This window comes from Macaca mulatta, chromosome 17, assembly GCF_049350105.2.
Source record: "Macaca mulatta isolate MMU2019108-1 chromosome 17, T2T-MMU8v2.0, whole genome shotgun sequence".
NCBI classification, from domain to species: Eukaryota; Metazoa; Chordata; class Mammalia; order Primates; family Cercopithecidae; genus Macaca; species Macaca mulatta.
The window spans coordinates 90,288,535-90,307,197 of record NC_133422.1 but is presented as its reverse complement, the minus strand read 5'-3'; the positions used below and the strand labels follow the sequence as shown (position 1 = coordinate 90,307,197).

General features: G+C 41.2%; 1 protein-coding gene across 5 annotated transcripts in view; it reads right to left on the bottom strand.

Moving 5' to 3' along the window:
* CLDN10 (claudin 10) overlaps positions 1-18,663 on the bottom strand; it is a 142,203-nt gene that overhangs the window by 11,720 nt on the left and 111,820 nt on the right. For 3 of the 5 annotated variants that reach the window (XM_015121318.3, XM_077973864.1, XM_077973865.1), the window contains exons 2-3: positions 7,469-7,630; positions 7,299-7,380 (exon numbers count right to left, since the gene is read on the bottom strand). In XM_015121318.3, coding sequence (XP_014976804.1) covers positions 7,299-7,380; positions 7,469-7,630 — 244 coding nt within the window. Of the gene's footprint in view, positions 1-4,045; positions 4,188-7,298; positions 7,381-7,468; positions 7,631-14,818; positions 15,087-18,663 lie in introns of those variants that run through there. The other 2 variants (XM_028837217.2, XM_015121317.3) reach the window with 2 other exon arrangements.

Here is an 18,663-nt window from a genome sequence, read left to right as displayed (position 1 = left end):
AATAAGAGCTATTTATGACAAACCCACAGCCAATATCACACTCAATGGGCAAAAACTGGAACCATTCCCTTCAAAAATCAGCACAAGACAAGGATGCCCTCTCTCACCACTCCGATTCAACATAGTATTGGAAGTTCTGGCCAAGGCAATCAGGCAAGAGAAAGAAATGAAGAGTATTCAATTAGGAAAAGAGGAAGTCAAATTGTCCTTCTTTGCAGATGACATGATTGTATATTCAGAAAACCCCATTGTCTCAGTCCAAAATCTCCTTAAGCTGATAAGCAACTTCAGCAAAGTCTCAGGATACAAAATCAACGTGCAAAAATCGCAAGCATTCCTATACACCAATAACAGACAAACAGAGAGCCAAATCATGAGTAAACTCCCATTCACAATTGCTTCAAATATAATAAAATACCTAGGAATCCAACTTACAAGGGATGTGAAGGACCTCTTCAAGGAGAGCTACAAACCACTGCTCAACAAAATAAAAGAGGACACAAACAAATGGAAGAACATTCCATGCTCATGGATAGGAAGAATCAATATCGTGAAAATGGCATACTGCCGACAGTAATTTACAGATTCAGTGCCATCCCCATCAAGCTACCAATAACTTTCTTCACAGAAATGGAAAAAACTACTCTAAAGTTCATATGAAACCAAAAAAGAGCCTGCATAGCCAAGACAATCCTAACCAAAAGAACAAATCTGGAGGCATCACACTACCTGACTTCAAACTATACTACAGGGCTACAGTAACCAAAACAGCATGGTATTGGTACCAAAACAGATATATAGACCAATGAAACAGAATAGAGCCCTCAGAAATAACACCACACGTCTACAACCATCTGATCTTTGACAAACCTGACAAAAACAAGAAATGGGGAAAGAATTCCCTATTTAATAAATGGTGCTGGAAAAACTGGCTAGCCATATGTAAAAGCTGAAACTGGATCCCTTCCTTACACCTTATACAAAAATTAACTCAAGATGGATTAAAGACTTAAATGTAAGACCTAAAATCATAAAAACCCTAGAAGAAAACCTAGGCAATACCATTCAGGACATAGGCATGGGCAGATTTCATGACTAAAACACCACAAGCAATGGCAACAAAAGCCAAAATAGACAAATAGGATCTAATTAAACTAAAGAGCCTCTGCACAGCAAAATAAACTATCATCAGAGTGAACAGGCAACCTACAGAATGGGAGAAAATTTTTGCAATCTACCCATCTGACAAAGGGTTAATATCCAGAATCTACAAAGAACTTAAACAAATTTACAAGAAAAAAAAAAAAACCCATCAAAAAGTGGGCAAAGGATATGAACAGACACTTCTCAGAAGAAGACATGTATGCAGTCAACAGACACATGAAAAAATGCTCATCATCACTGGTCATCAGAGAAATGCAAATCAAAACCACAATCAGATACCATCTCATGCCAGTTAGAATGGCAATCATTAAAAAGTCAGGAAACAACAGATGCTGGAGAGGATGTGGAGAAATAGGAATGCTTTTACACTGTTGGGGGGAGTGTAAATTGGTTCAAACATTGTGGAAGACAGTGTGGCAATTTCTCAAGGATCTAGAACTAGAAATACCATTTGAACCAGCGATCCCATCACTGGGTATATACCCAAAAGATTATAAATCACGCTACTATAAAGACACATGCACATGTATGTATTGCAGCACTATTCACAATGGCAAAGAGTTGGAACCAATCCAAATGTCCGTCAATGAGAGACTGGATTAAGAAAATGTGGCACATACACACCATGGAATACTATGCAGTCATAAAAAAGAATGAGTTCATGTCCTTGGCAGGGACATGGATGAAGCTGGAAACCATCATTCTCAGCAAACTATCACAAGGACAGAAAACCAAACACCACATGTTCTCACTCATAAGTGGTAACTGAATGATGAGAATACATAGACACAAGGCGGGGAACATCACACACTGGGGCCTGTCAGGGGGTGGGGGTCTGGGGGAGGGATAGCATTAGGAGACATACCTAATGTAAATGATAAGTTGATGGGTACAGCAAGGCAACATGGCACATGTATACCTACGTAACAAACCTGCATGTTGTGCACATGTACCCTAGAACTTAAATAATAATAAAAAAAGCAAGCATGTAGTTGTTTATTTCTAACTACTAAATAGCCACAATGGTGAAAAGATTTTATCTATATAAAGCTTAAATCCTAAAGTAGAAACCAAATACATGCCAGGAATGAGAAGTGTGACATGATTTTGAAAAGTCTGGAAATAAAAAAGCCTAGAGGATGATAAGAACCCAACACAAGAATATCTGGGCCAAAATATTAACAGTAAATCTCATATACAAAAAAAAAAAAAAAAAAAGAGTAAGTCTAAGATAACAATTCTGTTCTACTTCCTCAGCCAGAGCAATCAGTTAAGTCATATAACTTTGCATGATTTGAAAAGGAGTTTCTTAATGTTGATCAATTCTTATTTGCAATAGTTTATCTAAGAAAACAAAGCAGGACATTCAGAAAGCTAGTGGTTTGGACAATAAAACAATGGTGGGAATAACATAATTAAATTTCAACATCCTGGTATGGTGAATCATGCTAAGGAGTACCTATTACTACAAGCTTGTAGGAGATTTTTTTTTTTTTTCAGATTTGTTAGGTTTTGTTTTAATAAGGAGGAAGTTAGTTTGACACAGCCTAAAGGGAAGAGTTGAAAAACAGTTTTCAAGGCTCTGCAAGAGCTCATGCTGGAGTCACAGAACATAGTCATAGCTCGAATGAAAGAAAGCAAAACAAAAGGGAAAAATGGGGAAATAGCAGAACACGATGAACCTCTTTACAGATTGCAGTTCTGTCAAATGATTGTAGGTTGGAAGAAAAATCTTCCCAAATATGTGGTGGAAAAGGAAGGGCTTTTAGAGGAACTAGCCACTGAACATAAAGTGCAATACCGCCTGTTGTGTGCCTGCTGCAATCTTTACTCCAATGCCATGCAAGAAGCCACTCATTTTTTTCTCATCAACAAAGCTCCCAGCTGAGTTCCTTGCATATAGCAGGAATGTAGCGGGAACTTGGTTCATGAGCTTAGTTGTGTTTTCCTAACTTGGGCAAGCAAGATGTGCCTTATATAGAGTTGTCCTGGAAATCTACAAAGAAGATCCAATGAACACAGCATACAAATCCGAAGGAAAAACAGCAGCAGCAGCAAAAAAAAGAACAACAAAACCGTGCTCTGAGATCTAAACTGTTTTCCAAAGTGTTAGGGTTTGGGTATTGGAGAGCAAGTATTTGCTCACCAGAAATGTAAATGAGAACATGTGGCAAGTAGCTGTCTCTCACTGCGCTTCCTAAGGGCCCAAACACACATGCACCTGCAGGGAGACATGGTATTTAGTGGCAGCTAGTTTTTGTAAGATTCATGTAAGATAATAATGGGAAGAAGAGAGCTTTCTTGCTCCATCCTCTGGAAGGCTCCCTCTATCCACTGAGACAACAATTATCTCTGCTAATTCTGAAAGGACTAGGTCTACAGACAAGAATTTCACTTCTAGGTACTGTGCTAGGCAAAGAAGATAGAGTTGTATAGACGTTTTCTGACCTCAAGGAACTTAATTCTCATGCCAGCTGATTAAGACACCAAAGACATAGTCAGAACATTCCTATAGTGGCATCCTTCACATCCCAGCTCATCTAGGGCTGGCCCTGCCACAAGCTTTGATTCTACAACGTATTCCTCTCTAAGTTCACGTACAAAGAAAACCAGAAGCATCAATTATCAAATTCCAGCAAATGCTAGCCAAAGAACTGCTATCCCTAGAATAAGCCGAAATAAAATATTGCTTTAAAGCTGATATTTCAGATCTAGGAAATCGGTTCATTTTGTGCTGGTAGCCAATTTACAGCTTATTCATCTTCCCAGTTTTTATCCCCTCTACTAGAAGGTATTGATAAAGGGAAACCAAATGAAGTCATGTTAATTTATTAGTTTTTATACAAGTATGTTTTGTTTAAATGAGGTGTGAGTTCTTGTGGGTGTCGTGTCATTTTTATGCCTCTTTTCTATCATTGTAGGTAATTAGAATCTGATGGTATCTACAATTCTCAGGCCTTGATAATTCCTTGATCCAGCTGGATTTTGTTGAAATCATGGAGGACCTTTCTTTGTGAAAGTCACTGCAGGGAAAACAGAGATGAAGGAGAGAAAGCCCCAATCTCAAGGAGTCAACTCATTCTCAATATCAGGTTTTTTATAGTCTATATTTTCTGTAGACCTTGATGCAAAGGGCCTGTTATTTGTACATATTACCAATGGATAAGCAGTGCTGTTTTTCATGACCCCTGATTCTTGTGCTTTTACTTACATTAGGTAAATGGGCGAATTGTAGGTGTTATATATTTAAGCCACCTCAGAAAAGAGCTAATAAAGGCATCTATGAAGATAAGCCACATCTTACATACTATACAGAATTAAAAAACAATCTTCATAATAGTTAATATAACACAATAAAAGCTAATACAAGGTGTTTGCTCTGTGCCAATCATATATATATATATATATATATATCTCCTAACTCTCACAGCAATTTCGTGAGAGGGGTATTATTATTATCTTTGTTTTACAGACGAGAATACAGACAGAGAGAGAGAGAGAGAGAGTAGGCAGAGATGGAAAGAGAAATTCCGAGAAGCTAATGACGGTGGAATAGCTCAATGTAGCACTAAGAGGTTGAAAAAGAGGAAAACCTCTCACAGCACCTCATTACTGAACTGAGTTTAATCAAAATCTGAAAAGAGAGTAAGAAATTCCAATGGCACTACACTGAGTTAGGTGACTGAGCTATAGCAAGCACAGAAAACAGTCACACAAAGATAGGCTTAAGTTATTGTTTGTACACAAATTAGCCTTGACTATTTGAGGAAAGATTCCAATGATTGTTAAGATTTAGACAAAGATATCCTTAATAATTGTCAGGAAAATAAAACCAGTAATACAGGAAAGATAATGTAGAAGAGTGAGCAATGTGTTTAATAAAATAAACCATGAGAAACACAGGTTTGTTGCATATTTATGATATCAAACCCTAAAATAAAAATGTATCATTTAAATACAATTATTTCATTTAAATATTAAAATATTTCTAAGCTTCAGAAATACAGCCTCGGTTTTCATTTCAACGTTTGCAGCCATGTACATCTGTGCAAATCTCATTTGAAAGATAAGTCAGGAGAAAATTAATAAATCAGAATATGTTTTTGTATCATAGGCAAGGGATAAAAAAGTTATATTGGGGTCTAAAACATTTGTTTTTGTTTCCCATTTAATAAAATTTCTGAATAAAAACGATTTTTAAATGTCTAGAAAAGGCTGGGCATGGCTGCTCATATCTGTAATCCCAGTACTTTGGGAGGCTGAGGCAGGAGGATCATTGAAGATCGAGAGCTGGAGACAACCCTGTGCAACATAGCAAGACCTGTCTCCATTAAAACATGGAAAAATTATCCGGGGCCGGGCGCAGTGCCTCATGCCTGTAATCCCAGCATTCTGGGAGGCCGAGGCAGGCAGATCACCTGAGGTCAGGAGTTCGAGACCAGCCTGGCCAACATGGCGAAGCCCTGTCCCTACTAAAAATACAAAAAAATTAGCTGGGCGTGGTGGTGCGTGCCTGTAATCTCAGCTACTGAGGAGGCTGAGGCAAGAGAATTGCTTGACCTCGGAAGATGGAGGTTGCAGTGAGCCGAGATCGCACCACTGCACTCCAGCTTGGGCAACAAGAGCAATAACTCCATCTCAAAAAAAAAAAAAAAAAGTTGCCGGCTGTGGTGGCACATACATGTCCCAGCTACTCGGGAGGCTGAGGTGGGAGGATCACTTGAGCGCAGGAGCACAAGGCTGCAGTGAACTATGATCACACCACCACACTCCAGCCTGAGTGACAGAAAGAGGCCCTATCTCTTTAAAAAAAAAAAAAAAAAAAAAAAGAACGAAAGTTGATGAACAGTATATATAGAATATTGTCACAAAAATTACAAAATAGTGGAATATTATAAATCATGCATTTTAGGAGCCAGTGTTCTGAAGTTCAACTGCCTGGTTTGAGTCACAGTTCAATCAGCTTACTAGTTTGGTCCAAGTTCCCTTGAACACATTACTTGGCCTCTTTCCTCAATTTAAAGAAAGAGTACCAAGAGCACCTACTTAATAAGGTTATAAGGTTGTTTTAAGAATAAAATAAAATAACATAATAAAATAATATTTGCAGTGCTCTGCTTGGCTCCTGGTGGGGACTCAACAGGCACTAGCTATTATTTTCATTATATTTCATGATATAAGCATTTACTATTTATGCATAAGGTACACTTAAGACAGAACTAGAAAATCAATTTCCTGAAGATTCCTAAAACCACTAGAAAAAAAGTAAAGCCCAGCTGACCAGCTATTTCAGTAATATACTCCTTAAAAATTCTATAAAATTTGACCTGAAGTCTAAAATAAAATTACCAGCCTCATTGATAGCAATACACACACATATATATATGTAAGGCTTCCTAAAGAGGGATGTAGATATATTCTTAGGCAAGACAAAATATTTAATATATTAATTCTGATTTGGTATCCCTGGGGTTTTCCCAATCCAAAGAAATAAGCCTAGGGAAACTATAAAAAGCAACATCCTATAGTTTAAAAACAACACCAACAAGCAAACTGATCTGTTAATTCCAAAGCATTCATCTGCAAGACCGACCAACCACATTTGGGTAAAGGTGCCGTGCTCCTACAACATTTTTCAAAAACCTTGCATCATGTACAGTTTCTTTATACAGGCTTATTAGGTGGAGCTTGTTAAGACAGTAGTTAATACAGCAGATTTAAAAGACCCAGAAACTATCTTCTGGCAAATATCATTTTGAGTGGGCAGCAATCAAGACAAGCTTTTAATTTTCTATTCGCACGCCGCTTCATTCTTTTCTCCCCATCTGACACCTTTCACTTTTCCTCTACTTGACCTCAGTTTCATGATGTACAGCCAATGATGAAGTTTATAGTTCTAAATTTGATGCCTGGAACTGTTTAGAGACAAGACACTGCAACACTAGCAAAGTAATTAAATGTATGTTTTGTGTATGTGGCATATAACACAATTAATCTTGAATGATGTCATCGGTTACCATTTATCAGTATGTCTTACTTTCAAAAGTCATGTAGGAAATTCATGTCTCTTGGTTGAGAATATTAATTTATATACATTTCCTGTGAGCTGGAAACAGACGGAGAGGAGTACTTACTTTTGCTCAACAAAGAGAGGATCAAAGAATTCCGTCGTGATTTTGTTTGCATATAGGGAACAGCCGGTCATGGAGCACAGCCCTAACAAGTATCAGAGGGAAAGCACTATGGTTAGTGTGATTTCATTCACATCATCAATTACCTTGCTTGGAAGAAAGTTACTATTTACCTGACAGTATGAAGACAATCCCAGCCAAACAAGCAATTTTAGCTTTGGCTTTATCGGAGCCTCCGACTTTGGTACACTTCATGCCAAAGAGTGCAAATATGGAACCAAAGAAGCCCAGGCTGACAGCAGCGATCATAAGTCCTCTACATGCCTGGATATAACCTGCAATTAGAGTAGGTCATTTACGTTACATAAAGCATGTGGCTGTCCAGGGAGAAATCCTCATTTTACATTGTCATTCTGGATGTTTGTTTTCCAAAAAGATAACTGTAATGGTGAAAACATGTGGCAAGACAAGCAAGAAAGGAAAGCAAGTTAATCTACAGGGAGTGCCTATTCTAGGTCACACACTGTGAAGTGCGGTTTATGCGGAATCCTCAGGACAGATCTCTGAGTGTTATTTCCATATGCACTGATGAGGAAACTGAGGCACACAAAGGTTATGTGACTTACCAGAGGTGAGTTAGAAAGTAGCAGACATGGATTCCATCCCAAATCAGACTACAAGTTCCATATAACATTGCCTTGTACTGTGAAAAAACATCATCTGCCACCATCACAACTCTGTAGCTCCTCCGCTCATTGGACCTTAAAAATGTGTTTTAATGATTTTGACATTATCAAATGATAAGATTTATAACTGGGCAGCCAAAAGAGCTCCAAAGGGTCAAACCTTCCAATATTAGTGGAAGGTTATTAATAGGAGACTAACTGGAATATCATCATGAACCATGGGGGGGGGGTCTAAGGGAATATTTTAGTGAAGTACTATTATTTTCAGGACATATATAATAAAACTGGGTTTTTAAAAGCACTATTTTGTAGAAGAGTCATTTATAGTGATTAAGTCAACTGTTCTCCTATAAATGAATGCCTTTAAAGTACCCTAAAAAGTATGTTCTGTGAGTTCGTTTGTTCATCCTTCCTGTGTTATTCTTTTTCTTAGTCACGTATTTTTATTTGCACAGCCACGGTACAGGGTAAACTTTAGTGTGGCTTTTGTCCAGGTTTTCACATTAACAGGGTTTAAACTAATAAGCTTTTACCACATAAGTCATTTTCATTTCAGCCTGAAACAATGCCATATTTCAATCTAAAATAGTGATAGTAGCACATACTGGGTGTAAGTAAATATTTGCTAAGCAAATGAACATATATACCTACATCAGATTTACATTTGGAATTAAACTTTTTAACTGGAAAAAACCTCTCATGTGCCAATATATGACGAGTCATTTATTAGTGGTGTTCAAGCAAAGCCACAATAAATAATAATTCCAAGATCATGATAATCATGAATTTAGGGAGTACATACTAGTGGCCTCCAGTTCAGTTTCTTCTTTTTCTTTTCTTTTTTTTAAGACAAGATCTTACTTTTGTCACCCAGGCTGGAGTGCAGTGGCATCATCATAGCTCACTGCAGCCTCCAATTCCTGGGTTCAAGAGATCCTCCTGCCTTAGCCTTCTGAGTAGCTGAAACCGTAGGCGCTTGCCACCACCTGTGGCTAATTTTTAATTTTTTTTCTAGAGACAGGGTCTCGCTATAATGCCCAGATTAGTCTCAAATTCCTGGCTTCAAGTGATCCTCTTGCCTCAGCCTCCCAAAATGCTGGGATTAGAGGTATGAGCCACCGCACCTGGCCCCAGTCTGTTTCTTTGGAAAAGAATGAAATTGAAGTTTTCATCCTATTCCTTGGACCTGTTTTCTAAGAGCTGCTCTACTTAATTGTAAACACCTTAGACTCCCACAGATGCAGATTGCAAGGACAGTCACCTTCTATTGTGTAGTGTGAACTATTTCCATACAAAAAACAATTTCACTAACACCGTGGCTATCAAAAACAGCAAAACTAACTTATTTTTAGGAAAACAGGATAATGAAGGCTTCTTTCATAGCAAACATTGTGCTGCAGGGCTATTTGGGTCTCCACTGCCAAATGCTGAACCAGCTCTATTTTAAACTTCAGTCCTCAAGTTCCCCAGCCAGAGCCCAGACAGCAGGTAGAGGCAAGACAGAGAGGGGAAGCCTGTCAGTCCCTTACAAGATTCAAGAGAGCCTGCGAGGACAACCCAGACTGGTTCATCGCTTGCCACCAGGGCTACTCGGACAGTGTGGTTTCACTCTTTTTGTGAAATTCATTTTAATCTCTGGTTTTGAGGTGTTATAACTGACTCTGACTGCAGTCATTAAATAAACAAAAAATGGGGGACTCATCTATTTATATATACTCCCAGGAAACATTAGCATGTACCCTAATTTGCATTTCCTTTAGTTATCTTCCATGCTTTGTTAACAGAAAGTGCAAGTTGTCAGGAATTTACCAAAGGTTAAATTCAACAATCTGGTCATTGAGAACACGGAATGCATTTCCCAGATGATAAACAGTGGGTAGAATCCCAGGCCAACCAATTTGATTCTTAATACGACAGGGAAAATAACAGTAGTCTTTAAACTTTATGTAATCACCACTCATAACATTTGTCCCAAGTTTCTCACTCTGAGATTCCCTGTCTCAGCCCTGGTATTGGCAGCAGGACCCGCTTTGGTCTCTTGACACAAGCATGAGAGGAGAAGTGGGCAGGGCAGATTCTGATCTGGTCAGGTCCTTCTTTTGTGCCAACCAGAACCTGGATTTGGAAAGTGAGGTACCTTTCTCCAGCATGAACAGTAGCAATAACTTGCCAATTTTGCGCATGCACAAAGAAGGCAATTTACAAGGACAATCATTGGCCAGATTTTCTGAAATGGAGAGCAAAGAGCTGGGGATAAACTCCCCTGCCAACCATAAATGTAATGGAGTTGCTCGTAAGCCTGAGATTTGTAAATTCTCCGTGTTCTAAGGCTACCAGTCCTTATAGCACCCACAGATCAGAGCCAAGATGATTCCAACAAACCCTTTCAGAGTTCATCTTTTGCAAAGCAGACCTCTACAGCCTTGCTTTTTAACAGTTCCTGAGGGCAAAACTTACAAGTAACACCAGCAGGAGAAGTGGTAGTAAAAACCTAGTCAAGGAGGCCATTATTTTTGACAGGTCTAATTTACTGACACTGTTAATAGCTAATTAACACATTAAGGTGCTGAGGCATGAACATATTTATTTAGAAGTTCTCTGAAGTATAATTTATAGTTAGTTCTCCGGGGAGAAATGGCAAGCATTCCCACTAGCAAAAATAGATGGCATCCACTAAAAACAAACTGGCTGAAAATTATTCTCAGCTGAAGTTCAAGTGGTACTTTGAAAGGAGTATGGGTTAACAATAAACAGAAATCACAAGCTCATTCAACTGTGAAATTTTCAAATAGTAAAATACAGCGACTTTAAATGAATGAACTCTGTTGGAGGAAACCTTCAAGGTGTTCCTTAAAAGTTAAGTGTTTTCCAAATTACGTGTACTTTATTTTCAATTGCAAATCAGCAAAAAACGAAAACATCCACTTGGTGGAGACAGTTTGCTAATAGCACCTGTGCTAGTTGATGCATTTTTTTTTTTTTTTTTTTTTAGGGGGGAAAAAAAGAATGTGCTTTTATTTTCCTGGTAGCTTTGTGTACTTCTGCAAATCCTTTGAGAGAACAGTGGTATGAGGAGGGCAGGAACTCTAAAGTTTCACCTCTCGTGCTTCTGTTTACCCGAGGTATGCCCTTGGTTATAGGACCTAATCTGTCTGAGGCTCAGTTCTCTCATCTGTAAAACAGGGATAGCAGCACCTCCTTCACAGGATGAATGACATGGGTGTCTGCTGAGTAGTATGAAAGTCATCAAAGCATCCCTTCATATTATAATACTACAGTGGATTCTAAGCAGAAATTAGAGCTGGGTTCTTAACATGGCATAACATTAAATCTAGACATAGAGCTTTGCTAGGCCTCATTTTCCTTATAAGGAAAACAAGTGGCAATGATACCCCTAGGGGAGGGGAATCAGAGAATTCTTTATATAAGAAATATAGGGCTGGGCGTGTGGCTCACGCCTGTAATCCCAGCATTTTGAGAGGCAGAGTCGGGCAGATCACTTGAGGTCAGGAGTTCAAGACCAGCCTGGCCAACATGGTGAAACCCTGTCTCTACTAAAAATACAAAAATCAGCCAGGTGTGGCAGTGAGTGCCCGTAATCCCAGCTACTCAGGAGGCTGAGGCAGGAGAATCACTTGAACCCTGGAGGCGGAGGTTGCAGTGAGCAGAGATCATGGCATAGCACTCTGTCATAGGGGACAGAGTGAAACTTTGTCTCAAAAAAAAAAAAAAAGGAATTCAGAATAATGACCTCATCATTTGACTCCAAGAGTTCTTCCACCTAACACAAGATAGGCAAGAGTCACGAGCCTTCTCGTTCCCTTCCTGGATCGTCTTCCCAATCTAGAGCTTATGCCTGGGTTTAAGGGCAGGGCTGTTCTACTCAGGTCACCATGGCAACTTTCTCCAAAGGCAATGTCAGGACCAGCACCCACCAGATACGGCTGCCCTGGGAATGCAAGGTAGAGAGGACGAACAGAGGGGCCCTACCCTGGAAGCCTCCACTTGCAGGTGGGGGAATCAACTCCCCTCCACAGGAAAACACAGTTGCGTGATTTAACCCTTCAAAATGTTATTCTGAGAGATGCAGAAAAGTAAGTTTGTTTTGCGGTAAGAAATGCCCTCTTAAGCCACAGATGGCAAAGTCATCAAAAAACAGGCTGATACATATGATTCTATTACAAATTTCAAAGTCCTGTATGAGAAAAGGCACCACAAATTTAAAAGACAAACAATGGTGTGAAATTGCAACCTGCATCACAAATCAAGGACTGAACAAATCATCAAAACCACAAAGAAACAACAGAACCATGGGCCTAAGATATGGACGCCAATTCACAAAAGAGAAACAAATGATCAGTAAATATATAATAAGATGGGTTTTGACCACTTTTATAACCCGTGATTTTGACCATGGCAATAAGGGAAATTCCAACTAAAGTGATAACAAGATGGCCGCGCGTAGTGGCACACACCTGTAATCCCAGCACTTTGGGAGGCCAAGGAGGGTGGACGACCTGAGGTCAGGAGTTCGCGATCAGCCTGACTAACATGGTGAAACCCTGTCTCTACTAAATACAAAAAAAATTAGCCGGGCATGGTGGCACATGCCTGTAATCCCAGCTAGTTGGGAGGCTGAGACAGGAGAATTACTTGCACCTGGGAGGTGGAGGTTGCAGTCAGCTGAGATTGTGCCATTGCACTCCAGCCTAGGCAACAAGAGCAAAACTCCATCTCAAACAAACAAACAAGCAACAACAACAACAAAAAAAAAACCGACAACAAAAACTGGATTAACAGAGTGGTGAGAATGTGGAGAAGCAGGTACTTTCATACACTGTCAGTGGAAAGTAATTTGACAGTATGAACTGAATATTAAAATGCACGTGTATTCTACTGCTCTTACAAAACCATTTCTCAGTGGAATGGAGTCTACAGAAATATACACATGTACAAAGAGGTGAATATAAAGATTTTCAGTAAAGCACCACCAACAAAGAAAAGTTGGAAAAGGTCCAATGCCTACAATGGATCCATGGTTAACTAAGCCATTTTATAATGACTATACCATACATCGGTTACACAGTCACTTCTATTAACTACTGACTTGGAAAAATATATTAATTTTAAAGTGTTGTACAACAGTAGGTAGTGTCATGCCATTTATGTTTTTAAAAGTCATTTTTTAGTCACATGAGCACACAGGAAGACCATTTTGCAAGTTGGATGGCATATGAATGTCACTCCTCTCTGCTCTCCTCCCAGCTAACCAGGACAACTATTCCTACTTCCTCTTCACTCCCTGATCTGCCCCCAAACAGGTCTGGTACCACCTCCACTCTCACTGCAGACATGTAAGAGAAAACTTTATTATTCTGCACTTAATAATATTCATAGAGCATTTATTTCCTTCTCTCCTTTGCCCCCCCGGCTGTCCTACAGAAGGAAGCATACCTATCTGGCACGATCTCAGGGAGCAATAGAAGAGTATTACAACAGAAGAGTGTTCAGAGGACAGTAACATATTGCTGACTATAAACCACAGAAACAAGAGAATGCCTGTTTATCTACCTGGATGCGTGCTCTACAAACCACAGAAAACTCACCGGTAATGCTGGCGGAATAAACACTGTTCTGGCTGCTTATTTTACCCAACAGGACACGGACCCGGGCGCCACCCTTCTAAAACTAGATGCGTATTCCTTATACGGAGGGTTCCATCAAATACCACGTTGAGCAACAGTTTGCTTTTCGTGGCAAACCCCATCTTAGAGGAATCAATTATTTTCTTTCATTTACACAGCTGTGTAAACAAAAACTGCAAGTGCGGTAATAAAAGAAAAAGAAACACCTGAAATCTAGAAATACGTAATGTAAATAACTCCTCTTAAGTTTCTGCCGGGATCCGTTTGCTGTAAAATCCTGGAAGCAAAGAGCCTAGAACTTGGGCAATCACTGGGACCGGGCTGACATCGGCTGTTGTCTTGAAACGCAACAGAGCCAGAGTTCCGTGTGAATATCCACCAGCTGCTACCAGCATAAGGCCTAACCGGAGCGACGCAGGTGAACCTCTACAAAGGAATAACCCAGGACAGCAGCAGGCACCGGGGACTCGGATGCAGAACTGGTCAGCTCCCGGGCGCCACGCTCGCACGGCCCAAGATTCCCTACCCACTGCCGACTCATTGCGGCACCGCAAGGGCTATTATTTTCCTAAAACTCGGAGGAAGTGTTTGCAGTGTTGCCTCGGCGGACAAGTTTGTAGAAGCTCTTTAAAGGGAAACAACAACAAATCCTGCAATATGTTTTCCCCCTTCCAACCTCGCACCCCCCACCCCCGCCTACTTTTAAAAGAACCAACGAAATGGCTCAAGGGAGGTCAGGACAAGCGGATTTGGCTTGCAATGACACCGTTTACATCAGAACCCAGCCTTCGGGGAACGTAGGGGAGGTGGAGGAGACAAGTCCCTGCAGCATGAACTGTGGGTCCCAGCAGACCCCAAGATATGGGGGGTGGAGGGGCAGCCGCGTCCTAGACTCTCAGGACGGCAAAGCTCCCCCATCCCCCGACGCCCGGGAGTCACCAACCCGGGCCTGTCTGCGTGTCCCCCCTCCCGGGGTCCCGGGCTCGAACAGGCGCCCCGCGAGACAGCCGTCAGGAGAGGACGGGCACCAGGGACCGTCCCCGGCTCCCTGAGGCCCTGTGGAGAGAGACGGGTCGGGCCTCAGAGGAGTCCAGTCCGGGGGTCCCGCTGGGAGTATTGCGGACCAGAGGGCGCCCAGCGGGCTGGCCATCGAGGAGGGAGGGCCGAGGGCGGGGGCCGCGGGGATGCAGACCGTCCAGCGCCAGCATGGAAGGGAAGTCCTTGCAGTTGGAGACGCCCGTGGAGTCGGTAACGCACGCCTTCCACAGGTTGGCCCAATAGGTGGCGGTGGTGATGACCGTGCCGTCAATGGTAGACACCTTCCAGTAGTCGGTGGGCAACGTGGAGGACACCAGTACCCAGCCCGAGATGGAGACCATGAAGGCGATGATCTCCGAAGCCGTGCTAGCCATGCCGCCCGCTGCAGCCCTGCTCGCTCTCGCGCTCCCACTCTGCGCCGCGACCCCCGCACTCCCAACCCCGCGGCTCTGCCTCCCGCCTCCGCCTCCGTCCACTGTCCCCGCCCACCGCCCCGCCCACCGGACCCGGCGCCAGGGGGCGAGCGCGATCCGGCACACCCACGCCCCGGCCCGTGAGGGGCTCAGAAGGCTGGCGGTCGCCCCCGGATTCTCCACCTGCAGCTGGCCAGCGCCCGCGTGCGGGAGGAAGGCCGGCCTGCGCTCCCCTGCGCCGAAGGGCCGCGGAGAAGAGCTCGCTTGTTGGAGCGGCTCAGGTTCAGACTGGCATGGGGTGTGGACAGCCTGCTGCGCCCCCACCTCACCACCCCGACCCAGCCCTACCCAAGGCAAATAGCTTGGCTTCCTGACTACCTTGTAGAAGCAGAGCAGGAAAAGCCTTTTGCGTGCCCTGAAAGGACACGGTTTGGCAACTCAGTCCTCGGTTTGCTGAACTCTAAAGGTTTGCGTGCCACGCTTGTTTGGGTGACTCTGTTTGACTTGTCAAGGAGGGATCACTGTGCAGATTCTGGGCTGGAAACCGGCCTTGCCCTCAAAACTCTGCAGTTCTTTTTGGCCTGGTGGTATGCGGAAAGTCATGGCAAAAAGGTGCGTGGCACAGGCCTAAAGTCAAGATAGCAGCAGATGGGGCATCCTGACAATCTTGATCTTGCTGGTGTACTCATACCAATGCACTACACAGAGGGCATTTGTTTACCACATTTTCCCTGTAGGTCCATTCCAGCTCCCAGGTCTATGAAAGGATGCTGCTATCCCAGTCAAAACTGCCATCTTGACTTTTTTTTTTTTTTTAAAACCACCTCCACCTCTCACGCCTAATTGAAATATAAACTGATTCATTCCTTCATCCCTTCATTGCTGTCTAAAAGTAAACATAACGATCAGGGTGTACTTCTGGCTCCTGAAGCCACAAATCTGGGCATAAATGAGAGAACAAGGACACTGGGGTTATTATTTGTCCACTTAAAAGTTCTTGCAGCTCTTGGTATGAGCTTCCAGGGTTCACTTGTTGCCAAAAGTAACGAAAGGTCTAAAACCTATCAATCAGTCTGCTGTGATGAATCTCGTACTAACCCTCTGTGTCACTATCTTTAGGTAGAAACACTCTGGTTCAATGTGAAGAATTTCTTAATTTCCCTCTTTCACTTTTTTTTTTTTTAAACCAAATGGGTGCCCAGTGAAATTAGAGGTGACAAGGTGACTGGAGAAGAGAGGAAGCTGGACATAGAATCATCCAAACTTAGATTGGAAGAACCACTGGAGACCAGCAGGACACGCTCCACACTCAAAACAATTATCCTGTCTATTTCTAGAGAGAATGTTTAGCCCATGCTCCACCCGTCAGGACCTGCAGTTCAGTGCATGGCAAAATATCTACTGTGTTTTTTCATGTTTTGACAGCCCTTTTAAGAAAGCTTTTCTTCCTATTGAGCCCAAATCTGTCTGTCTTCAATGTCTATCCAAATGCTGTAATCTGTGCTCTGAGAACACAAAGTAAGTCCTACTCTTGCAGCCGTGCAGCGGCTGGTAGGTGGTGGGCTTCTATGTGCTTAACAGTCCACGGCTTTCGTGAATGGGTACAAGGGTGACGATGCAGACACAGTTACCCTACTGTTCTGCTCTGAACCCCAACTTGTCCTGATGTATCATGTTAGGTTCACTGGTAAGCTAAACTTAAAAACCGAGTTTGAGAAGTATCTTCCTAACCTCTTCCTTCTCATCCTCCTTGCTATGCAAATCAGTCACCTTTGAGCAATGACTACAAAGCATCCTCTATTCTTTTGTATGGCTTGCCTTTTAAAAGTGTTTTATCATCTGTTTTTTTTGCCCTCCAGCATATTTCCACTATTAGTTCTATGCCATATTCCTTTCTGAATAATATGCCTATTTATGATCCAATTACTATTTGAAAAACACAAAAACCCATTAACTATAACATTTCTTACTGATTTTTCTAAAATTACAAATTACACAAATTTAATACTTTATTTCCTGGCCTTGTTTGATAGTCCCTTTGTTTACTGTGACTTGCCCATGGTAGGTACTCACTAAATTGATTATTTCTTTGTTTTTACTAGACAAAACCCTGACTTACTTTTGACACAAAACAAGTGTAGTGCTGTGGCCTTTAAGACTCCAGCACTTCCTAATTTATCACCTAGTTGGCTATAAATTCCACTGTGTTTGGATCCAAAGGCACATTGTTTGTTTTAAAGAAAGAACTTTGAAGAATGGTTTGGTGTTTTAAACCAGTCTTCAAAGTTTATTTAACATATAATGTAGTTCTACCTATCATACTTTAAAAATCCATAAACCCAGATTACCGTTGCAACATAGCATCCAGAGGAAACAAATTCTGAATTCCAACTTGGAACACTCTTCTCTCTCTGCTGCATCGCCACACCAGTGAAGCCAGAATCTCTGGGGGTGGCCATGGTAGCAGTATTTCCAAAACTTCTAATGTGTACTCAGGCTGAGAACCACAGCTCTGACTGGTTGAGCTTTGTATATATGTGTATAAGCAGTTAATTTAGCATAACACATGGTGGTATGCATCACAGGAAGAAAGAATATTAATCTCGTTGTTGAAAACTTTGAAAAAAGAAATATTCTATTACTGTAGAGATTGCAACACACAATTTCAACTTAAAAGGGATTGGAAACACCACAAACAATCCATAAATTAAGACTTAAATGGCAGCACTATTAGTTCCTTTGCCAGCTAAAACAGACTAGGGTCGTCATGCCTGTGGACTTTTTAAATTTTCCTTTCTCCTTTCTATGAGGCTGGACAACCCTAAACTCTTTTATTTTTCTTCCCTAGAATGTACTACATAGTAACTGTGGAAAGCTGTATATTAGAGACTGTGAAGTGCCTGACCAAAGAATGAAAAATGTTAACTTTCTTTAATATCTAGATAATATGATGTAATGAATCAAACACTTTTATTTTAGAATGTCTTATATCTTATGCTTCTCAAGCTAGTTTAGTCAGGAGAATTCTAAAGATATTATGGAGTAGCATATAATCTAAAAAAAGAATGTCCAGAAATAAAAATGGACCAAATAGAGATTTTTGAGAAGAAGTAATGGATAAATGGCTTGTTTTGCTTTAAGATTATACAGTTCCCAAATAACCTTTGCAGTTAATCTGCAAACCGATTTATAGAGTACTTTTGACTGATAAATGCTTCCTTATTTTCTTTAGGATTCAGTTCACTGAAATTTCATAACAGACTCTTCTTAATTTAAATATAAAAGTGAATACATCAAAAAAGGTTGCCTCCTCTAAATTATTCAAAATAACATCTTAGTTAACAATAGTTTAGTCTTTACAAAAAGCTGTAGATCTTTTCCAATATGAGAACTACTAACTGATCTATAAATTAATAAATTTGACCCAAAGACATATAATGCCCTGAAACATATGCTGAACCTTTCCACTTTTGAGGTCTAAGTCACTGGAATTAGCATTGAAAATTATTTCTTTGGCTTATTATGGTTATTAAGGAGAAATAGACGATCCCCCCACCCTGGGGTTGTTCAATAGGAGTGAAAACCA